Below are 25,165 nucleotides of genomic sequence, written 5' to 3'. Positions count from 1 at the left end.
AAGTGCCAGAAATAAACCTACTCCTGCTTATTTTAAGAAACTCATATTACTTTTTAAACAATGCAAAATGTTTTGAAAAGATTTACTGCTTTTCAAGTCTGGTTACTTACCACGCCCATGAATAATGTTGTAGTCAATGTCTGTTCCACATACGTAGGCACCAAAATGGGCACAAGCTACAAGAAGACTACCTATGAAAAACAAAAAAAAACAGCCATGTCAAAATGAAACTCTCTATCAGGACCACCCATTAACACTGAGAAGGATTTAGAGATAGAACATATGAGGACAATAAGACACAGAAGCGGAAGCAGGCCATTCAGCCTAGCAAGTCTGCTCTGCCATTCATTGAGATCATGCCTCATCTAATAATCCTTAACACCATATTCCTTTGCTACCTGAAGCCCTGAAGGGAGTTTGCCTCACCTCAAACAGGGCCTTTTACAGGAGACATGAATGTTCCATCCACTATCCCCATCAAGAATCAGTTGAAAAGCAGACACTGAAATCAATTTTCCATTGTTCTGATATTTGAAAACAGACCTATTTGACTTAGAGCCACTTCGATACAGCAGAAATGACAAAATTGCCTGGGAATCACAAGTACCATCACTGCATGTGTTACTTCTGATTTTCATGGCAGCTAAGTTTGCAAATACTCCTGTCTGATGCAGAAAGCAGTTTACCATTCAACCAGTCAGCTGCCTCCATTTAAATCTGATTATGGCTGTATTCACCAGTGAGTGAAAAGTGCAAACCGGGAAAGAGGAGTTCCGTTTCAGTGGATTTATTTTGCATAGTCAGGGCACCCGTTTGGAGAAGTGAGGCACCTGTGTGACATGGTCCTGAGACAATTTATGTGGGGGTTCTATAGAAGGTCATACTCAACTAGATACGTAACTCTGTTGTTCTCTCCAAAAATGCTTTCAGACTAGCCAAGTCTGTCCAGCACTTCCTGCTTTTATTAGAATTTATGTGGGGAGTCGGGTGCCATTAGAAGGTGGGTGACCTACATTTTGGATTACAAGGGAAATAAAGTACATAAAAAGTGTATGTAACCAAACGTTGAAAGTAAGTTTTCATAATCGATTAATAAAAGGACTTTCAATGTTTTGAACTTTTTGTTTTCATCAATAAGTGTTTTCTTAAACATTGACATTATCAATACACTAGATTAGATTAGATTAGTTTAGATTCCCTACAGTGTGGAAACAGGCCCTTCGGCCCAACAAGTCCACATTGACCCTCCGAAGAGCAACCCACCCAGACCCATTCCCCCCCTGACTAATGCACTTAACACTACGGGCAATTTAGCAAAGCCAATTCCCCTAACTTGCACATCTTTGGACTGTGGGAGGAAACCAGAGCACCCGGAGGAAACCCACGCAGACATGGGGAGAATGTGCAAACTCCACACAAACAGTTGCCCAAGGCGGGAATTGAACCTGGGTCCCTGGCCTGTGAGGCAGCAGTGTTAACTGCTTATCCTCCGTGCTGCCCTCCTGTAACTTTATTTTATTTCTTCATTTTATGGGAGGTATTTAATAAACTGATGTTAACTTTGTTTCTCATTCCACAAATGCTGCCAGAACTGCTGAGAATCTTCATCATGTTTAGTTTTTATTTCTAATTTTCAGCATCCATAGCATTTTTCCTTTTATGAAGATGAAAGATACCTAGAATAGTGCATTTGTTTTGGCCAGCTTACCTGAAGGTGTCAATAACTTCACTGAAACAGCTGAGAAAAGATTCCCTAGATTGCTTCCTTGAATAAAAGGGGCAGTGTTGAACAGATTGTACCTGTACTCACTGGAGCTTAGAATAAGAGGTGATTATATTGAAGCATGTAAAATTCAGAGGGAGTGTGACTAGATAGATACTGAAAGAATTCTTCTCCTCACAGAAATATCTAAAACAAGACGGAAGGATACAATTTCAAATTAAGCAGCCTTCCCATTTAAGATGAAGGTGAGGAGGAATTTCTTCTCTCAGAAGATTGCTAATCTTTGGAATTTTCAAACCAAATCAATAGTTACTAAATACATTCAAGGCTGAGTTAGATAAATTTTTGATCTACAAGCGAGTTAAGAGCAGCAGTCTGGAAATTAATTTAAAGCCATAACTATGTCAGAATATGATTAATATTAAATGGCAGAGTAGATTCAGGGCAGTAAATGGACTACACCTACTCCCATTTCTTATAGGCTTATCTTCTGTCCTTACGGGTGGTCATGCCACTTCAGTAAGTCAGTCAGCAACTTGCAATGTGCACACATGTACAGTTAAAAATAAATTGGGAAACCTGCTATGAATTGTCCCTGCTCCTTCACAAGCTTTGCCATACCAATGCCTCATAAAGACCAGGCATTAAAACACAGGGGTTTACATTTGCAATACTAGTTACCCAGCAAACAAGCCAAATATAGACTGGCCTTGTCCCTTTCAGCATTAACCTAATTTTAAATATCACAATATGTTTTAATTATTGTCAAACAATCTTTTTGCTCTGAAAAGCAAATTTGTCTAAGTGTGAATTCACATTCCTTCAGATTATAAAGATTGTTTGCATCTGCAAAATTAAAATGTTACTTTTTCTATCGCTGTTCACTGTAAGTTTCATTTTTCTTTGATTCTCTGTACATAATTTGATACTGAATTAAAGTTCTCAATTTAGACTCTGTGTGCCTCAATGAGGATTGTTCAGCCTGATTAGTTGAGCAGACACATTGTGTTTGTCCTTTTTACACAGATTGAACATCCCCAAAGGAGGGTTTAGTGTTTTTTAAACCATCTAATAAATTGTTATGATTATTTGAAATTTGGCATTCTTGCATTTGTCCTGATGAGAAAGACAGAATAAAACTTCAGCAACACATCCCTCTGTTCAGCAATATTTAGGTCTATAAAATTAAGCACCTATTTAAATTGCATCTATGCGTTGTCTGCATAACATGCCTTTAGAACGTTTTAAACAATGATGGGAAAATAAATAAAATACTTAGCAGATAAAAGAGTTGAATAAAGCTTGCACTGTTAAAGGTTTCTGTTAAATCCTTCTATTTACCTGTTCCCACAAATGGATCAAATACCAAGTCATTGGCTCTTGCTTTTGCGTGATTTGCCATTAGAAACGCAAGACCTGCATCCATACTGGTATTCCCAATGAAATGACGCTTCTTCACACTGTATAAGTTGATTAACTCCCTTCGACCATCAGCAAGCTAAAACAGAATGGATCACAGCAGCAAATTAAGTATTCACTTATTTTAATGATCCAAACTTTTTCTTTAAGTATTCACTATTACCAGTCTTTTTGATGAAAATTATTTAATGCTGCAATATATTTTACATTTTGATTAATGAGATATATACAAAACTTTCAATCAAGATTTCTAGCTTCTACTAATCAATAAATTTACCAATTCTCTGGAATCCTTCATTGTATATCATTTAAACTCCTCAATCTATCAGGAGTGAATGCCAAGACAAAGGATAGCATGTCCTGAACAGAGAATGTTGTCTACGGGTGATGTTGCATCAGTTGCCCAAATAGAATCATTCCTGTTTCTGTGTCTTTTTGCCCCTCACCCTGAGCACCAAGGGAACTAGTATTGAACATGATGTTGTCTCTCCAAGTGTGATCGGACTGAACAACTCATCACTGAGAGTAGTCAGTGACATTCTGCTGCCTTGGATTTACGATGACAAACACCCTGTCTATTAATGAAGAGCCCAGCATTTACAATGAAAAATCAGCCACCAACTACTGCCAACTCAAAAAACAGTCTGTCATTCAACAACCCTGACCCACAGGACTAAGATGCTCATCTACAAAACCCACATTTTCAGCATACTGCTGCATCACCAAGTCCACCAATGAAGTAATCCTTTTCAGAGCAAATAATACTAAGCATGCTAATGAAGCACAGAAGGTTTGGCTGGCTTGGGTACATGTACAGGATGGATGATGGATGCATTCCCAAATATATCTAAAGATATGTAGGTTAGGTGAACTGGCCATGCTAAACTGCCCACTGTGTTCAGGGATGTGTAAGTTAGGTGCATTAGTCTGGGGTAAATGCCGAGTAATAGGGTAGGGGAATGGGTTTGGGTGAGACACTCTTCAGAGAGTAGGTGTGGTCTTGTTGGGCAGAAGAGCCTGTTTCCACACTGTCGGGATTCTATGATTCTATGAAATACTGCTTGTGCAGATAACCCATGCCAAGAGATGGGCAAGATGTCTGAAGCTCTGATTCAAGGATGCTATCAAGAGACATGAAAGTCCTTAACATCAATCATGACAAGTCAGAAACAGATGTCTAATGCAAACGGGATACCCACAGTGAGTGGAAATTCGCCACTACCACAGAACGCGATTTCAGAAGCTCCAAAGCTAGCGCCACAACAAGGCATAAGCAGAGATTATCCTGTAACATCAGGAAGGGAGAACTTCACATGGGGACCCTTCCAAAATTAGTTTATTCAGCAAGTGCAACACATGATCTCACTTAACCGTGTAAAAGTTCTGAGAATGCACTCCCATCATCCCTCATAGATGGAATTCTGCCAACCACTTACAATTACTTAAATTATTCAACAGAGGAAATTTTTGTTTTTAAACCTTCTAACTGGCCTCCACTTCCCTTGAACACACTGATTCTTTGGGTACTGTAGATAAATATCCCCTGCTCCCTCCTGATCCATTGTCCATTCTTCAGGAATGTATCGATACAGTGTGGAAAAAAAAGGCTCATGCTCTTGTTCTGCTAACATAATGGAATGGAGCAAGATCACCACAGAGTTATAACCCTGCCTCCACTACAATTCCCAGGATGAAGTAAGCAACTACCTACCATGAAGAGACACAGCTGAATGAGGAGGAGGAAGCTGAACTTCTGATGTTGAACAGTCACTGAGGCAAATGGAAGAGAGTAGCACAATGGGGCCCTTTTGGTGGAATGCCAGTTTTATCATTCACTGCAGTAATAGCGTCAAGAGCATCACTGCCTTAAAGTACTGCACACCTGCTTCATTCAAATGTACAGAGTATTGGGGAACCAGATGCATGATGGGAAGGAATTCCATTGGCCATATCATCTCAGTAGTCCCACGAAGGAAAAATAGATAAAGTACCCAACTCCTTTAGCTAAGGAAAACTTTAGTTCAGGACTTATAGAATGGAGACCAGCATAACAAAACCCTGTGCTAGTTTTCACTCACTCCAATAACCAAAACCCTCGTAAACCAAATGTAAAACAGGGTTTTGAGCCCTCAAGCGTTTACAGGCTACTTAACTATGCAAGTCATCACATAAAAATACTAAACATCTATATTCATTTTTATTTAAACCACGTTACAGTAGGTATCCTGGCTGGGTAGGTCCCCCCACAGGTTAAGCATGGAGGCCAATTGAGCCATTCCACTACCAGTCATGTTCAGACTAACTAAACCAGTACTGATGAGGGGTTAAAACTTCAGACATTTTCTTGTTTGCACTTCAAACAGGATATTCATCCAGTGAGGGAGGAATACAAAAATGTTAATATTAATGAATAATAAATTTCCATAGAGGAAATGATTCTACAAATCTCACCCATCTTCCAAAGTAAATAGAAAAGGGTTGCTCTGGAGCATTATTCGGGTCTGTGCCATAGTCTTCAAGTAACCAAAACACATGCTCTGGATTCTTTAGATTCACTGTTCCTTGAAAGGGAAGAAAGTCTAAACTCTGTAAAGAACATGAATTAACATTTGAGACAAAATCACATGCTCATCAGAACATTTTTTTTTACATTTTGACAACTTAGATTATTAGACCAATGCATTGGTTGGCATGTTAGTCTTGTGATAAAGACAGTACCCAGCACCTTGTATAATCGTCTTATGGAATGGCCCAGGCTTCACTCTTACTTTCTAATATTTATAAAGCATTGAAGGCCACCTTTTTAGTTATAAGACATAGGTGAATTATAACCAAAGTTTCAGTAGGAAAATTCAGGCTTGGTGAGATTTTTGTATTTACTTGTGGATATTGTTGGCAGGGCCAGCATTTCTTGCCCTTCCCTAGGTGCTTTTGAGAAGGTGGTGGGTGAGCTGCTTTCTTAAACTGCTGCAGTCCATGTGCTGTAGGTACACCCACAATTACATTAGAGAGGGAGCTCCAGGATTTTGACCCAGCAACAGTGAAGGAATAGCAATACATTTCCAAGTCAGGATGGTGAGTGGGTTGGAAGGGGACATGGTGGTGATATTCCCATGTATCTGATACCCTTGTTCTTCCAGATGGAAGTGGTCGTGGGTTTGGAAGGTGCTGTCTAAGGATTTTTGGTGAACTTCTGCAGTACGTCTTGTAGACATACACACTGTTGCTACTGTCTGTCAATGGTGGAATGATTGAATGTTTGTGAATGTAACGCGAATCAAGACAACTGCCTTGTCCTTGGTGGCCTTAAGCTAGAGTGCTGTTGGAGCTGAACTCATCCAGGCAAGTGAGGTGTATTCCATCCATTGCTGATTTATGCCTTGTTGATAATGAACAGGTTTTGAGGTGACAGGAGGCCAGTTTGTCCCAGCAAAATTCCTAGCTTCTGACTTGCTGTTCCAGTCATTGTATTTATAAGGCTAGTTCAGTTCAGTTTCTGGTCAATGGCAATTCTCAGGATGTTGACAGTGGGGGTGTCAGTGATAGTATTTATCCTTATGCTAATGTGCAGCAACTTAACATACACACACCAGATTCTCTCTGACTTCTGTGGACAACCTTTTATTCTGTCCTTGGAATGAGATGTGAATGATACTGAAATTACACATCCCTCGATGCACCAAGAGGCTGAAGAGTCACCTGTGTGGTGAGGGGCTGAAGACATAAATAGGCCAGGCTAGGCAAAAGCAGTAGGTCCTTTTCATCAACCACTGGTGTCTCAGACTAACTGGCAGTTGCGTAGTTACTTTCCCGATGAAGAGTCATCATGTATTTCACAAATGAACCTCGGACTGACTAGCAAGTCCTATAAACAATAGATTACCCTCACCTTACCCCTAGATCAAAGGATCTTTTGTTATTTTTCTTCAGCAAATGCAATTCTTCAAACCAGCAGTCACCCTCTCCCAATGATTCACTCTGACCTGACAGCAAGTTCTAATCAGTCCTTTCCTAACACACGTGCATCTTACACATTCCCACTCTAGCTCCTGGTGTTTCTACCTGATGTTCTCTCACGATCTGAGTGAAACTGGAAAGCGTGGAATGATACCCACTGCTAGTTGCCCCAAGATGATAATACTGGGTCTTCTCCTTGAAGCACTTTAGTCCTTGTAGTGAAGTGCTTATAACAACAGTGAAGGTGGATAATACAAGAATATTGGTCCAACAATTATGAAGGAATATGAATATATGCCCAATTCTGAACATTTTGTAACTTAAATGTGACAGCATTATCACCAGTGATGTTTGTATCATAGAGTCATACAGCATAGAAACAGACCCAATCCAACCAGTCCATGCCAAACATAATCCCAAAATAAACGAGTCCCACCTGCTTGCTCCTGGCCCCATCCCTCCAAACCTTTCCTATTCATGTACTTATCCAAATGTCTTTTACGTGGTGTAATTGAACCCCCATCCACCATTTCATTAGAAGTTCGTTGCACACATGAACCACTCTCTATGTAAAAAGATTGCCCTCATGTCTTTTTTTTTAAATCTCTCTCCTCTCACTTTAAAAGTGTGCTCCCTGGTTTTGAAATCCCCCATCTTACAGAAAAGACAACTACCATTAACTCTATCTATACTCATTATTTTCTAAACTTCTAGAAGGTCGCCTCCCAACTCCCTATGCTCTAGCGAAAAATTCCCAGCCTAACCAGCCTAAGTCAAACTTTCCATGCCCGGCAACATCCTGGTAAGTCTCTTCTGAACCCTCTCCAGCCTAATAATATCCTTTGAATAAGTGAGCAACTAGTACTGGACACAGTATTTCATTAGTCATTACCGTCCTTTGAAAAAGCAACTCACACAATTGCCATGTTGATAGAAAAGGTGACTGAGATGGAAGCTGGAAGATGGTCAGTTTCTGCAGCATATCCTGTAGCTGCCTACACAATAGGCACAGACTAGCAATGATGGAAGGGCAGAACATTGAGGCAAGTCATGCAACAGCCATAATGTTGGCTGGCTATTCTACAAATAATATTTTTATGAATATTCATTTTTCTTCTCATCCTTCCTGCTAACACTGGTCAATTAGGTAGATTGCCTACTCCCAGGTCTCTACCAATGATAGTAGCAACAAGGAAATAATTAAATATAATCTACGTAAGTTGAGGTTTACTATCTATCTTCGCAAGTGCCACCCTGCAAAGAGTGTAACTGAAAGTTTTAAAAAGCAAGGCAAATCCAGGCATAAATATTTTCAGGGAGATACTTAAACAAGAAACACAAAGTGAGCATATAGGCGTAAGCAGAAAATCAGGAGGGTTAATGGAATACTGGGCCTCATTTCAAGGGAGTAGGAATACAAGAGGAGGGAAGTGTGACTGCAACTGTTGGTGAGACTACAGCTGGAGTACTGAGCACGGTTTTGGGCCTCTTAATTATGCAAAAATACAATTTTGGTAGAGGAAGTTCAGAGAAGGTTCACTAGGATGATCCCTGATATGGAGGGATTGTCTGATGAGCAAAGGCTAAACAGGGTGGGACTCTACTTAATGGAATTTAAAAGATTGAGAGGTAATCTCATTGAAATATATAGGATCCTTAAGAACCTTGAGACAGAAAATGATGAGAGGCCATTTGTCCTCATGGGAGAGTCTAGGATAAGAAGGCACAGCTTAGAGTTAATGGGTGATAATTTAAGATAGAGTAATTTCTTTTCTCAGAGAGTTGAAGGTCTTTAAAACTCCTTGTCAAAGAGAGCTGAAGAAGGGTTACACCCAAAATGTGATTTCTCCACCTCCTGATGCTGCCTGGCTTGTTGTGTTCTTCCAGCCTCCTGCTTGAATACAGAGAGCTGTGGGAGCAGAATCTTTGTGTATATTTAAGGCTGAGATAGATAGACTCTTGATCAGGGAAAACACAGAGAAATGGGTATGAGAATGTCGGATGAACCATGATCCAGTTGAAGGATGGAGCAGATTCGAGGGACCAAACTGCTCACTCATGATCCTATTTCTTATGGTCTTCAAACTTAATTAAAATGCTTGCTGCTTTCAGCATTCTTGACAAGAGGTTAGACTGTGATATTGGTTAAATAGTTATATAGTATAGGCAGCACAGTGGCTCAGTTGTTAGCACTGCTGCCTCACACCCCTAGGGATCCAAATTCAGTTCCAACCTCAGGTGACTGTGTGGAGTTTACACATTTGCCGTGTCAGTGTGGGTTTCCTCCAGGTGTTCCGGTTTCCCCTCTCAGTCCAAAGATGTGCAGGCTAGGTGGACTGGACATACAAAATTGCCCATAATGTCTAGGGATGTACAGGCTAGGTGGATTAGCCATGGGAAATGCAGGATTACAGGGATAGGGTAGGGGAGTGGATCTTGGTGGGATGCTGTTGGAGGGTTGGTGTGGACTCAACAGGCCAAGAGGCCTGCTTCCGCACTGGAGGGATTCTGAAATTCTATTGGCTGAAGTAAAATACATTTCCCTAAATTATTGATGAAAATGTATAATAAGAATAGCAAGTCAAAACATTGAGAAGTTTAAAGATTTTCCCAGAGCAAATTATTATATAAAATCTTCCATTATTTTCACAAGCGTATCAAATTTGAGCAAAAGTGGCTACCATAAATAAAGCAAGTCTTAGGTAAATCACCTCGTCTCTCATCTGTCCCAAAGATTGGGAATCATGTTCTAAAACCACAATTGGCATCTGAAACTTTATTCAAGTTATCATTTTTCTATTTGTGTGGTAAGATGGTGCCAACAGTTAGCTATTATGAACACCATCAGTACAGTCTGACCTCATCCCCAATATTTTGCAGGAATCACTTCTCCCACTTTAACCTAGATGTGTTGAAAACAATTTTTGTGCCACCTTCTGACCATTGAATCTAGTGAGGAATAAGGGTGAAAAACCTTGATAGCGTGTGCCATTAGTTACACACTTAGCAATTAGTTACCAACTGAGGTATTGAGGAAGCTATTTTCTCCATCTTAATATTCTCAAAACTTCTAGATTAATCAATATTGGTGAGAAAAGAAACATAAGCTAAACCATAGACAGTAGATTGAAGAAATATCATACATACATCTATCTTTTGAATCCTCTCTTTTTGTGTCAGTGTTTTATTGAACGCATAAACCGTTATCTGATAGGTTGAACCACATTGAAGGAATGGGATCTGAAGTAGAAAAAATAAATATGGTTAATTTAATTCAGACCTATAGTTTTAGCAATATACACAAGACAATGGAGATGGTTCCTGTGCATACACACCATTCTGTCTGCAGGATAATTTTTCAGTGAGTTATAAAGTTCTTCATGTGTTCTTCCTTGACCCCACAACTCAAATATTGATCTGCAAAGTAAAGCATGGTTGTTGTGTCCAAAACAACTTCTTCAAACACAGATTCTGTTGCCATACAGAGATCTAGCTGAAACACCAGTAGCAATACTCTAACTGTAATTCTATTAGTAGTTCTCGTTAACCATCATATCGTAAGAGTTTTCCTTAAAAGATAAAAGGATCAAATTTCCCAATGCTTTCACTAAGGCTACACCCACACCAATGCACAAAGGTCAGAGAAAGGGTGCAGCAAACAACCTACCTGGAACAATGCCCCTTCACGTTATCTGAAAATCCTCAGTGCTTCCACAAGGTGATGATGTTGGGAAAAGAACTTGTATATAACCAATGGAAAATGGGCCATTGGTTATATACAAAATGAGGCAATGAGGAACAGTTCTAGCTTCACACCTTAATTTTGTTTATATAGTTCGGTTGAGAATGCAAAGACATTAGGAACTGGGAGCTGCACTCTGTGATGGGTTTACTATAGCTTAGATCAAAAAAAAGCCTCTGATTGCAGTTCGCAAGAAATCCATGCCTCCCCCCCCCCCCCCCCCCCCCCCCCCGCCCCGCCACCAGGACAGTAATCAAGCCTGTAGATGTCCAACAGTAGCCAGTAGGGCCCAGGTCAATGGGACATGGCAGAGCTCCAATCGATAACTGAAAAAAGTATTGGAGTAATCCTTTGTGACACACTACTGCCCCTTTGGCCCTTTTCACCTGCTTCACTATTCAATATGATCACAACTGATGATGTTCCCACTTTATTCCCATATTCTTTGATCCCTGTAGCCCTAAGAACCATTTCTAATTCCTCCTTGGAAACATTCAATGTTTTGACCTTGACTCCTTTTTGTCACAGAAAATTCCACAGGTTCACCACACTTAGGGTAAAAGAAATTTCTCATCTCAGTCTGAAATGGTCGACCCAGTATCCTTAGGCTGAGACTCTCCAGTCACTTGAAACATCTGCCTCTCATCTGTCTAGTTCTGTTAGAATTTTGTAGGTTTAGAGTCATACAGTCATAGAGATGTACAGCACTGAAACAAACCTTTCGGTCCAACTCGTCCATTCTGACCAGATATCGTAACCTAATCTAGTCCCATTTTACCAGGTCTTGGTCTATATCCCTCTAAACCCTTCCAATTCATACACCTATCTAGATGCCATTTAAATGTTGCAAATTGTACCAGCCTAATTCCCCCTCATTCTTCTAAACCGCAGTGAATATAGTTCTAACCAATCCATGCTCTCTTCAAACATCTCAGGAATCAATCTGGTAAACCTTCATTGCACTCCCTTCAAAGCCAGAAGATCCTTCCTCAGACAATGAGACCAAAACTGCACACAATGGTCCAGGTGTGGTCTCACTGAGGGCTTGTACAAATGCAGCAAGACATTTCAAGTACTCCTGTACTTGAATCCTCTCACTATAAAGGCCAATATTACATTGGCCTTCTTCACTATCCCTGCATGCATTCATTCAGCGACTAGTGTACCTCAAGACATGTTGCAATTCTCCCTTTCCCAATCGATTGCCACTCAGATCATCTGCTTTCCTGTTTGCATTTCTGTATACTCTTCACAGTTCACCATCCCACCCAACTTTATGTCATCTGCAAACTTGGGATATTAAATTTAGTTCCCTTATGTAAATCATATATAGATTAGATTAGATTAGATTACTTACAGTGTGGAAACAGGCCCTTCGGCCCAAGTCCACACCGCCCCGCCGAAGCGTAACCTACCCATACCCCTACATCTACATCTACATCTACCCCTTACCTAACACTACGGGCAATTTAGCATGGCCAATTCACCTGACCTGCACATCTTTGGACTGTGGGAGGAAACCGGAGCACCCGGAGGAAACCCACGCAGACACGGGGAGAACGTGCAAACTCCACACAGTCAGTCGCCTGAGGCGGGAATTGAACCCGGGTCTCTGGCGCTGTGAGGCAGCAGTGCTAACCACTGTGCCACCGTGCCGCCCACAAAATAGTGAATAGCTGGGCTCCAAGCACTGATCCCTGTGGTACCTCAATAGTCATTGGCTGCCACATGGAAAATTGAAGGAAAAATGAGGCTGTAGCCAATGCAAGAGAGAAGGGTTCACATTCTTGGCACATTGCAATGAATCCTAGAACAAGGGAAGATGACAGACTTGAATTGAATTGAAACGCTTTGACTAATCCAACATAAACATTTATTTGCTCAGAGGGCAAACAGTGCAATGAGGGATGTTTTAAACTAATTCAGTGTCTGGAAGGTGCAAGTAAAATTCATGTTTGAAGCTAGGAAGGAACAGTTAGGCAAATAAAACAATTAGAACAGAAATTGAAGGTGTGCCTGAAATGACCAGTATAAAAATATTATCAGAGAAGAGGAGAAACAAAGTAGCAGTACATCAGAAAGGGAAAGGGACATCAAACAATGAAATGAAAAACCCACAAAGAAAATTAAGAGGCAATGTTCCAAACTTTACAATCATGTAAAACAGGAATGTACAGAACATTTAAACAGTCTTGTAAAAGAAACGTAAGAAGCACTTTGGTATTTTAGGGGTAATGAATGGTGCTGAACATTGCACAATCATCCACGAACATCCCCACTTTTGACTTTATGATGGAGGGAAGATCATTGATGAAGCAGCTAAAGATAGTTGGGTCTAGGACACTACCCTGAGGAACTCCAGCAGAGATGTCCTACAGCTGAGGTGATTGACCTCCAACAACCACAACCATATTCCGATCATAGGATCATTGAATCCCTACAGTGTGAAAACAGGCTATTTGGCCCAACAAGTCCACACCAAACCTCCAAAGAATAGCCCACCTCAGACCCATTCCCCCAACCTGTTACTCTACATGTTTCCTGATTAATACACCTAACCTACACAACCCAGAACATGATGGGCAATTCAGCATGGCCGATTCACCTAACCTGCACAATCTTTGCAGATTCACCTAACCTGCACAATCTTTGTACTGTGGGAGGAAACTGGAGCACCTGGAGGAAACCCACGTAAACACAGGGAGAATGTGCCAACTCCACACAGACAAATGCCCAAGGCTGGAACTGAACCCAGGACCCTGCCACTGAGCCATTGAGGCTCCCAATGTGTCAGACATGACGCAAACCAGTGGAAAGTTTTACCTGATAACCATTGATTCCAGTTTTACTAAGGTTCTTTGATGCTGCACATGGTCAAATGCAGCCTTGATGTCAAGGGCTGTCACTCTCACCTCACTGCTGGAATTCAGTTCTTTTGTTCATGTCTGAATGAAGGCCAGAATGAGGTCTGGAGCCGAGTGCCGAGTGACCTTGGTGACCCAAACAGAGTGTCTCTGAGCAGGTTATTGCTGAGCAATTGCTACTTGATAGCACTGTTGATGACACCTCCCATTACTTGACTGATGATTGAGATTAGACTGATGGGCAATAATTTGCTGGGTTGGATTAGTCCTGCTTTTTGTATCCAGGATATACCTGGGTAATTTTCCACACTGTCAGGTAGATGCCAGTGTTGTAACTGCACTGGAACAGCTTGGTTAGGGGAGTGGCAAGTTCTGGAGCACAAATCGTCGGTACTATTGGCAGAATGTTGTCAGGGCCCATAAGTTTTCTGTCTCCAGTACCCCCAAAAGTTTCTTGATATCACATGCAGTGACTTGAATTGGCTGAAATCTGGTACCTGTGATGCTGGGATCAATGAAGGAGGCCCACGTGGATCATCCAAATGGCACGTCTGGCTGAAGATTGCTTAGAATGTACAGCTTTATCTTTTTCACTGATGTATTGAGCTCTTCCGCCATTTACAATTGGGATATATGTGTAGTCTTCACTTCCACTGAGTTGTTTAATTGTGCACCACAATCCACGACTGGATGTGGCAGGACTGCAGAGCCTAGGTCTGATCCATTTGATGGGTCAGGGAGTCCAGAACTAAAGGGCATAGGTTTAGGGTGAGAGGGGAAAGATATAAAAGAGATCTAAGGGGCAACTTTTTCACGCAGAGGGTGGTACGTGTATGAAATGAGCTGCCAGAGGATATGGTGGAGGCTGGTACAATTGCAGCATTTAAGAGGCATTTGGATGGGTATATGAATAGGAAGGGTTTGGAGGGATATGGGCCAGGTGCTGGCAGGTGGGACTAGATTGGGTTGGGATATCTGGTCGGCATGGACAGGTTGGACCAAAGGGTCTGTTTCCATGCTGTACATCTCTATGACTGTGTGGGATCACATCACTCTGTCTATCACTTGCTGCTTATGCTACTTGGCACACAAGTAGTCCTATTTGGTCGCTTCAACGGGTTCACACCTCATTTTTAGCTTTGTCTGGTGCTGCCCCTGGCATGCCTTCCTGCACTGTTCATTGAACCATGATTGATCTCTGGCTTGATAGTAATGGTTGTTCAGGGGATATGCCAATATCATAGTTAAAATGGGAATTGTTTTTCAAAACACAAACAATCTACATTTCTCACCCATCAAGGAAAGGACAATTACTTTCAAAAACTAAATTTAATAAATCTGGTAAATAACTTATATAGTTCAGTAAGATACAAAAGCATCTGACAAAAATCAAATGGAAACAAAGTTTAGAAAACAAGTTTGCAGATTAGTGGTAAGTCTTCCAGAAAGAGATTTACAAAGTACAAAACAAATATATTGTTTTGCATCACCGATGTAACATTGATAATGATGTAACAAAGCAAAAACAAGGACAAATCATGTAACGATATGCCAGTAGCCTCTAGCCCAATGTCAGTTCAGGAAAATACTTAGAATTCAAGTTTTATAAAAGTGCAGCTGTGCTTGAACATTTGAGCTTTGGATAACCTGACTGACTGAATAAATAAAGGGAAAACAGTAAATGGATTTTTAGAACTGAAAATGCTAAAATGATTGGAAGAGAGCAGGAAGACAAGCAAAAATAATTTTTCAATGGTTACTCAAGAAAAAAAAATTAAAGCTGTCAGTTGGATTTGCCACTATGCACTAAAACATAATTGCTTGAAATACATATTTATATTAATGCACTGAACTGAATGCCAATGCCATATTCTGGGCAATAACAGATGCTTTGATTTTCCAACAACACCCAAACTATTGACTCTGACTCCTTACCCACAAGTATCATGCACTGTGTTACACAACCCATTTTTAACAATGTTTCACAGCAACCAACCATAATGAATACCAGAGACCCAATGTCAGGAACTAGCGTTACTAGCGTAGGTCATTTTGCAATATATAAACAACTAGAGAGGAAAACATTGTTCTCCAACTTCTGATCATCAATAAGAATTACATGAGTTACCTACTTGGCACACACTGTCCGTTTCATAATTCTTTTTGCCATGTCCTCAGAGGGAATGTGTAGAATCCAGAACGGGGACTGAAAAATAAACTTATACATTAAGATACTTGAAATATCAGGAACGTTGATGAAGCTTTTAAAAGAACTTTAGTGAACATGAATTAAATTAAAATATGTTGGCATTAAACTGAACCTCACATCTAGGAAATTTGCAAATTTTGTTGAATGTTACAGGAATTTGAACATCTACATTCATCACCCTGCAACAAAATGTGCTTTGAAACTGCAAACATTTCCTAAATTACAACTTTTCACTCCTACTTAGAAGAAAGTGAAAACTATATCACAAACTAGAACTAGAAATAAAACTTTAAATGCAAGAGGTAGAGAAGCCTTGTTAATCAGACAGACAATCTGATACATTGATGACTTTAAGAGGCGAACGTCTCGTGGTATTATCACTGAATTACTTATCCAGAGATCCAGGTGATGTTCCAGTGATCTGAGTTTGAATCCCACATAGGCAGACAGTGAATTGGAATTTAATAGAAATGTGGAATTAAAAGTCTAATGATTATAAAAGCATTGCCATTTGTTGGAAAATCCCATCTAGCTTACTAATGTCCTTTAGGGAAGGAAACTGCTATCCTTACACGGTCTGGCCAACATGTGACTCCAAACCCAAGGAAACATGGTTGACTCTTAACTACCCTCTGGGCATTAGGAATGGGTAATAAATGCTGGCCTAACCAGCAAAACACATCCCATAAATGAATAAAAAATAAATTTGTAACAGTTCTAATATCAAATCCCACAGAAACTCAAGGTGCTCCATGAATCATGAACCAAGTCTAAATTGAATAACAACATAGCTGAAATTCTGATCGCCTTCCTATCAGAAAGATGTTGTGAAACTTGAAAAGGTTCCGAAAAGATTTCCAAGGATGTTGCCAGGGTTGGAGGATTTGAGCTATAGGGAGAGGCTGAACAGGCTGGGGCTGTTTTCCCTGGAGCGTGGGAGGCAGGGGGTTGACCTTTACAAGGTTTATAAAATCATGAGGGGACTTGGATAGGGTAAATAGACAAATTCTTTTCCCTGGGGTGGGGGAGTTCAGAACTAGAGGGCATAGGTTTAGGGTGAGAGGGGAAAGATAAGAGAGAGGTGTAAGGGGCAACTTTTTCACGTAGAGGGTGGCACGCGTATGGAATGAGCTGCCAGAGGAAGTGGTGGAGGCTGGTACAACTGCAACATTTAAAAGGCATCTGGATGAGCGTATGAATAGGAATGGTTCAGAGGGATATGGGTCGGGTGCTGGCAGGTGGGACTAGATTGGGTTGGGATATCTGGTTGGCATGGACAAGTTGGACCAAAGAGTCTGTTTCCATGCTGTACATCTCCATGACTCTGTGAACTGCACATCCATTTGGATACTTGTGATACCAAATTCTGTTCATTTCTAGATGTACTATAGCTGAAGATGCAAGGGTTTGTGACTTCTGTATTTTTTCCATATTTTGTCTTATCACATAAGATTTGATATCAGTGGCATTACAGCCCCTTGAAGTACAAATACAAGATTCATACAGTATCTGTTAATGAGAATAATGCCCCATGGCATCTCACTGAAGCAAATGGAAAATGAACACCAAACAACAGGAAACATTATTACAGTAACTGAAAGCTTGGTTGAAAATGTGTTTTAAGGGCAGCCTTAAAATCAGGAGGGTGGTGACAGAGCTGACGATTTAGAGTAGGAGCTGCAGACCATAGTGGCAGTGATGCTGGAAGCCCTTAACAATGAGGCAGAGCTGAATCAATCAAGGCTAAGGGAATGTACTGTCTCACAGCACCTATAATCCATCCACCCCACTCCCATCACCAGTGAATCAGTTTTTTTTTTATTTTTTCATGGGATGTGGGCATTGCTGGCTGGCTGGCTAGCATTTATTGCCTATCCCTAGTTGCCCTTGAGAAGGTGGTGGTGAGCTCCTTTTTGAACAGCTACAGTCCATGTGCTGTAGATAACCCAACAATGCCATTAGGGAGGGATTCCAGGATTTCGACTCAGCAACAGTAAAGAATGGCAAGACACGATGGTGAGTGGCTTAGAGGGGAACTTGCAGGTGGTGTTGTTAGTGGATGCGAATGAGTAACAGGAGAAAGAAGGAGCAGAAGAGAAAACAGTCGCTTTAGCTCTGTCCCCTGGAGCAACTGCTGGCAGGTGGGACTAGACTGGGTTGGGATATCTGGTCAGCATGGACGGGTCAGACCGAAGAGTCTGTTTCCATGCTGAACATCTCTATGACTCTATAACTGCCCTTCCCCATCTCTGCCCCACTGAAGGGGACTATTGAAGTAAAACTATGTCTGGAATTGAGTCGACCTGAGCCAGAAAAAGATGCCTAGGGAAAGCATCATTATTTTGGCTTTGTTGCAGTAGAATCCAGATGGTATTTTAAACATAATGAACTGGAAATGTGTTATTCCAAGTGAAAAGGCAATGCTGTGCGACGGTGGGAAGTATAAGGTTTGAATGCTCTTTGAAGATAACTACCCCACATCACCAATGTGTGAACTTGAGCCTCCAATATTCCACCAAACATGTATCTCTCTAGTACTGTGTGTATATTGATTCCAAAGGAAAATAAGGATTGGAGACTTGCTATTATTATTAAGCAGATATTACTTAGTATTCAAGAACTTCTAAACAAACCACCAGTCAAGACCCAGTGCAAGCGACGCATACACAACCTACTGCCAGAACAGTGTACAGTATGGAAAATCAGTTCAAGCAAAGGCAAAGAAATTTGTTCCAACATAAAACCAAGCAACTGAAAGATATGGATTTCTGACTATCAGCCGAGATAGAAGGCAGCTTTTCACATTTAGCAAGGTCCCTGTTACAAGCAGTTGGCAGTCTTTGGGGAAAATAAAGCGCATCGTTACTTAGACAGCTCTAATTCTCTTGGAACACCTCAGATAAAATCTGACGAATATACTCTATCAAGAAATTAATTCTTCACCACAACGTTTCATAAGGCTTCAAATTTTAACATCTATACTTCCTTCAATACAGGTTATCGAGCTTGCACTGCCATTCTTCGCTGCTTTTATTTCAAGCATTGAATGTCTGAAATATATCACCTTTTGGCATTAATTAATTTACAAGGTACTAAACAGGATGGGATCCATTATATCGGTAAGGTGGTAGAGGAGGTGGAAATTGACCCAGGAGAACATGGCTAAGGTTTCATGTACTGAAAGATTCGGCGAGCAATCGTGCCTAGAATGCCTAGTATATGTATGAGTGTGGAAAACGATAGTCAGCAACAGCCATTGAACATTGCTTACATTTTTCTATCAAGAAGCTTTAACATGCCTTTGTAATTTTTGTGATACAAACAGATTATTGCACAATCACTAATATAAAAAGACAACCTCACATACTAATTAGTATATATGTTCCAGAACATGACAACATACCAAGCAAACAAAGACTGTAATATAACTTGAGATTTCTCAGAATAAATATAAACAAATCCAATCACTTACAAGTGTAGTGTGATGTGATTATCTGTGTATTTAGTGGTAAAAGTTAAGGATGTACCATACCTTTTCATCAAAGCTTTCTTCACATTTTAATTGCCCAGCACAAAGAGAAAACAGGGATTTTAGTTCCTGTAACAAAAAGATATGTGGTTGGCAATGGCGCATATAAAAACCCTGAAAAGCTGCCGAATCAAAACCCTTCTGAATTAAAAGAATGCTCACTTAACAAGTACTTCCTTGATTACCAAATAAGACTTTCTGATTGGAGTTTCAATATCCCTCCAACATTTTTTTGTTTGGTACAGTTTAGGTGTGCTTAATGATAGCTACATTATTGCATTAAAGGATAAAAAATATTAAAATTTGTATGATTCTTCCTACCTTTGTAGGTGGTCTTGACAATCACTCTGAATCTAATGGCTTAGCAATCAGCAATAAGGTGACGTTAAAATTACTTCAGATGTTCATATCATCAACATTGAATAACAAAAGCATAGACAGTGAGGATGGTTCCTGTTTGGAATAATGAATGAATGGCACACAAGGGGAATCAGCAAGGTGGCTTAAATATTTCATCAGTGTGGACCTTCAATATGAGAACTATCCACTTTCCATTCTTGGACCAGGTTGCACCAGCATTTACTAACTATTTTGCATCATAAGGACAGCTCTTGTGCTAGATAATACATATATGCACACTGATCAAAATTATGCTGACCATAGGAAATAGCAAGCCTTTTGGCCTCTCGAGCCTGCTTTGCCATTCAATAGGATAACAGCTGATCCAACATTCTTCGCATGCACTTTCCTGCCTTTTCCCCAGATCCTTGATGAAACGAGGAATCAAGGATTTTAGCTATCTCGAAGTTAAACATTCACAAGGTCTCTCTGTCCTCACAGCTCACTGTGACAAAGTGTTTTAAAAAGTTTCAACCCTCAGACAAAATTCCTCCTTATCTCAATTTTAAATTGGCATCCCTTTATTCTGAGACTGTCCCCTCTGGTCCAAGATTCTCCCATCAACGGCACCACCATCTTAGAGTTAACCCTATCAAGTCCCTTAAGAAATCCTATATCTTTCAATGAGATCACCTCTCATTCCTCTAAATGAACAGCTCAAATTATGCTCATGTAAAACTTTTCATACACATTAGAGAGATCATTCATCTGTAGATCTGAAGTATCAGAGGAGAAATAACAGTACTCGAAGCAAACAAAATATCTGTTCACGCAATATGCGTGAATGCACCATCTACAAAGTTTACAACAGTATAAGAATTACTTATTAGTTTTTTTATTGTTATGATATTGCTAGAGTATTCATCAAACCATTATGAATATGACTTAACTAATAAGGAGAAGTGGTTAAACTAAGTTGTTGCGCCTTTCTTTAGGGTCAAGACCATTTCACAATCCTGAGTCTTATATCACTTTTTTTGTAGGGCCCACTAGCAAAAGGTATAGGATTAAGTCTTGATAGCCAGGAAAGCAGGAAATCCTCACAGAGGGAAGCCAGCTCTGCATCACAGGGTGTGGGTGAAAGTTACACCTCTTGGGAAAGCACCAGAGCTGTAGCAGAGACATGATCAGCCGTTCAACTATCGTTGTGTGAAGCGATTGTTATTAGAGCTCACACTTCATATGAATTTGAATGAGATGCAGAGGGACTGCAAGCACCTGGAGCATGAACTATATTCAGCAAATGATCTGAGGAAATAAAAGGTGATTATGGTGACCTTTGTCTTTATTAGCGGAGGCACTGAAGACAAGAGCAAAGAGCTTATGATACAGCTCTACAGAACACCAGTTAGACCACAGATGGAATACTGTGAGCAGTTCTGGTTGTTACACAATATGAAGGGTGTGATTGCATTCAAGAGGATGCAGAGAAGATTCCCCAGGCTGTTATCTGGGCAGGGAATTATTCAGCTATGAAGAAAAACTACAAAGAGTTGAGGTGTTTTTCCTTGGAGGGGGGTTGGAATCTGTTTGTAGGGTACAAAATTGAGGGACATAGACAAGGTACACAGTGAGAAATCTTTCCCCTCAGTTGAGAGGTCAATATCCAAGGGCCAAAATTTTATACTAAGGAGCTGGCTTAGAGGGGATTTGAGGGGTATTTTTTTCATCCAAACAGGTTGTGGGGATCTAGAACACTGAAAGAATAGAACAAGCAGGGGCCCTACAGACATTTAGAAAATACTGAGATGACCACATGAAATGCCATAATATACAAGCCATAGGTCAAGTGCTGGAAAATGGGTTTTGAATCAAAAACAGAAATTGCTGGAAAAAGTTAAGATTTTTCTTCCACGTATGTTGCCAGACAATGCAGAGTTCCTCCAGCACTTTGTTTTTGTTTCAGATTTCCAGCATCAGCAGTTAATCAATTCTTTGAATTGTTTTGGAACAAGTGGATGTTTTATGCCAGCAGACGACACGATGGACCGAGTGGCCTCCTTCCTTGCTGTAAAAACTGACTCCTGCAGCTGCTGGAAATTTGAAACACAAAAAGCTGCAAATTCTCCTCTTGTTCTGGAAGTGAATCCGCGGTGCCAGGTCTGACTGAGAGTTCAATCCTATCTCCGGTTATCAACTGGCGGCCAGAACCCAGGCCCGACTCAGACTCACCGGGAGCCGGAATTCCAAGTTTTCTTGAGCTAAAAGCAGCAAAAACCTCCTACACACGTTCCCACTGGAAAGCGCCATGTTCCCGTCCGTCAACAAAACCATCCCGTGCTCCGCCAGAGCCGCGACTCTTGGTTCCGGGACTGACTCGCCCTCTCCCTCGACAATCACCTTCTCACCATTGACTTCCTTTCACATCAATCAATTCTTGCTTTTTCTTTAAAAGAACTCTTCCAAATTGTATTCTTCTGTTATATTTGTTGTGTTATTCTTAGATTCGAACCTGTTCTCTTCATCGTGTTCACAGAATCATTAAGATGCAGAATGAGGCCATTCGGCCTATCCTGTATATTCTAGACAAAAAACACTAATCTGAAAACCGTTGATACGATTTTAAATGAAACTTTCCACACTACACTACTTATAGTATAGAAATATAGAAACTAAAAGCTACATCTCTTTGAAGTGTGCAGTTTGCTAAACAGGGCCTCAGGTTTCTGAAGAAAAACAGGAGTAGAAAATTGAGACGTAGAAAATAGCAGCGGGTATAAATTAGTATGACCTTTTAGCCTGTCCCACCGATCAACATGTTCAGGGCTGATCATTAAACATAGTATCCTGTTTCTGCTTTCACCCCTTATCATTTGACCCCTTTAGCCCAAAGAACTATGTCTAACTCCTGCTGGAAACATTCAATGTTTTGGCCTCAATTACTTTCTATGCCAGAGAATTCCACAAGCTCACCACTTCTTTGGTGAAAAAATTTCCTCTCATCTCAGTCCTAAATAGCCTACATTGTGTCTTTAAACTGTGACCTCTGATTCTGGACTCTCTGGTCATCAAGAATGTCTTTCCTGCATTTATCTTGTCTAGTCCTTTTAGGATTGTGTAGGTTCCTATGAGATTCTCTTTCTTCTAAATTCCAGTGATATTAACTAGCTGAAAGTAACCCCAGCAAAGGAGAAAATTCTGGTCATCTTCTAATCCTCTCCAGAGCATATTGTCCTAATAAAATATATAATTGTACTACTCATTGCCATTTCTCCACATTAAGCTCTTCTGTTTGCAACATTTCTTGCAATTCTCCTAGCATGTATATACTACAAAGTGGCTTTTTCTTAGACAAATTATCTATCCAGGAAATCACAATAATTTCATACCAAATGTGTCTGCTTTCTAAATTCATTCAGGAGAATGTGGGCTCAGCTGGCTGGGCCAGCAATTAATGTCCATCACTGAGGTGGAAAGAGTGGAGGGTGTCAAGCTCCTGGGAGTGGTCATCCACAACAAGCTTTCTTGGACTCTTCAAGTGGACACTGGTTACAAAAGGCCCAGCAAAGTCTCTTCTTCTTCAGGCAGCTGAGGAAATTTGGCATGATGGCGAATACCATTGCCAACCTTTACAGGTGTGCCATTGAGTCATCATTCAGTTCATTAAGAGATAAGAAATAGGAGTGGAAGTAAGTCCATTCGGCCCATCGAACCACTCCACCATTCAATCATGACTGATGGGCATTTCAATGCCACTTACCTGCACTCTCCCCATATCCCTTAATTCCTTGCGAGATTACGAATTTATCAAGCTCTGCCTTGAAGACATATAACGTCCTGGCCTCCACTGCACTATGTGGCAATGAATTCCACAGGCCCATCACTCTCTGGCTGAAGAAATGTCTCTTAATTTCCGTTCTAAATTTACCCTCTCTAATTCTAAGGCTGTGCCCATGGGTCCTAGTATTTCCGCCTAATGGAAACAAATTCTCAGCTGCCACCCTTTCTAAGTCATGCATTATCTTGTAAGTTTCTATTAGATCTCCCCTCAACCTTCTGAACTCAAATGAATACAATCCCAGGATCCTCAATCGTTCATCGTGTGTTAGGCCTACCATTCCAGGGATCATCCATGTGAATCTCCACTGGACATGATCCAGTGCCAGTAAGTCCTTCCTGAGGTGTGGGGCCCAAAACTGGACACAGTATTCTAAATGGGGCCTAACCAGAACTTTATAAAGTGTCAGTAGCATATCGTTGCTTTTACATTCCAACCCTCTTGAGATAAATGACAACATTACATTTGCTTTCTTAACCAAGGGCTCAACCTGCAAGTCAACATTTAGAGAGTCTGTGTTCTCTGTCTATGCCATGATGTTTAGATGGATTCTAATCTAAAAAGTGAGATAATGGAGTTTTACATAAATTCATGCAGTTTTTGAGCTCAGAGTTCTACATGAATGCATGCAGTTTTTGAGCAAAGTACAATGTAACCCTGAAAGTACAAATTCACCCCACAAAATATATGTGTGCATGTGCGTCTTTGTCTGTGTATTGGGGGTTGTGAGTGTGAGAAAGTGTATGTGTAATACCACCATTATGCGTGGGGACACCTCCCACCTTGTATATGGCAGGTACTTTTGTGACTCGGCCAACGTTGTCTATCTTATATGTTGCAGGCAAGTATACCCTGTGGCATGGTACATTGGGGAAACCGAGCAAAGGCTACGACAACGGATGAATGGGCACCGCACAACAATCAACAGACAGGAGAGTTCCCTTCCAGTTGGGGAACACTTCAGTGGTCCACGACATTCAGCCTCAGACCTTCGGGTGACCATCCTCCAAGGTGGACTTCGGGACAGGCAGCAGAGAAAAGTGGCTGAGCAGAGGCTGATAGCTACGTTCCGGTACCCATACCCGGCTGATAGCTACGTTCCGGCTTCAACTGGGACCTTGGGTTCATGTCACAGTACAGGTGACCACCATTGCACTATACACACATACACATGGACACACATACACACAGACATGCGCACAGATACCCACACACACCCTTACAGACGCACACACTTACACATGCACCCCCTCACAGACATTTATTAAATTTATGTAAAACTCTGTTATCTCACTTTTTAGATTAGAATCCATCTAAACATCATGGCATAGACAGAGAACACAGAGAACCAACACCTTCAACATATTGTCTAGCTATCACCATTCTTAACAGTTAACCCGAGAATGCAACTTTTTATTTAGAAAGGTTTTGTGATTTACACATGAAAGAAGTGAAACTATCACTGTATTCTAACAGATGAAAGGCTTAACAATCGATTTTTCAATGTGTCATTTCAGTTACATCACACTGTCAATTTTTGCTGTA

The 25,165-nt window shown here is 40.7% G+C and overlaps 1 protein-coding gene across 3 annotated transcripts in view; it reads right to left on the bottom strand.

Annotated features, from left to right (window-relative positions):
* trmt11 (tRNA methyltransferase 11 homolog) overlaps window positions 1–22,140 on the bottom strand; it is a 95,579-nt gene extending 73,439 nt beyond the window's left edge. For 2 of the 3 annotated variants that reach the window (XM_072555998.1, XM_072556000.1), the window contains exons 1-8: window positions 22,015–22,140; window positions 19,447–19,512; window positions 15,838–15,911; window positions 10,435–10,516; window positions 10,247–10,339; window positions 5,594–5,728; window positions 3,065–3,221; window positions 111–191 (exon numbers count right to left, since the gene is read on the bottom strand). In XM_072555998.1, coding sequence (XP_072412099.1) covers window positions 111–191; window positions 3,065–3,221; window positions 5,594–5,728; window positions 10,247–10,339; window positions 10,435–10,516; window positions 15,838–15,911; window positions 19,447–19,512; window positions 22,015–22,116 — 790 coding nt within the window. In that variant the 5' untranslated portion in view covers window positions 22,117–22,140. Of the gene's footprint in view, window positions 1–110; window positions 192–3,064; window positions 3,222–5,593; window positions 5,729–10,246; window positions 10,340–10,434; window positions 10,517–15,837; window positions 15,912–19,446; window positions 19,513–19,764; window positions 19,785–22,014 lie in introns of those variants that run through there. The other variant, XM_072555999.1, reaches the window with a different exon arrangement.
* Window positions 22,141–25,165: the final 3,025 nt, after the last annotated feature.

The sequence above is a fragment of the Chiloscyllium punctatum genome, chromosome 3 (assembly GCF_047496795.1).
Source record: "Chiloscyllium punctatum isolate Juve2018m chromosome 3, sChiPun1.3, whole genome shotgun sequence".
NCBI lineage: Eukaryota > Metazoa > Chordata > Chondrichthyes > Orectolobiformes > Hemiscylliidae > Chiloscyllium > Chiloscyllium punctatum.
Note: the sequence above shows the minus strand (reverse complement) of the source record. Positions and strands in the feature narration are given on the sequence as shown.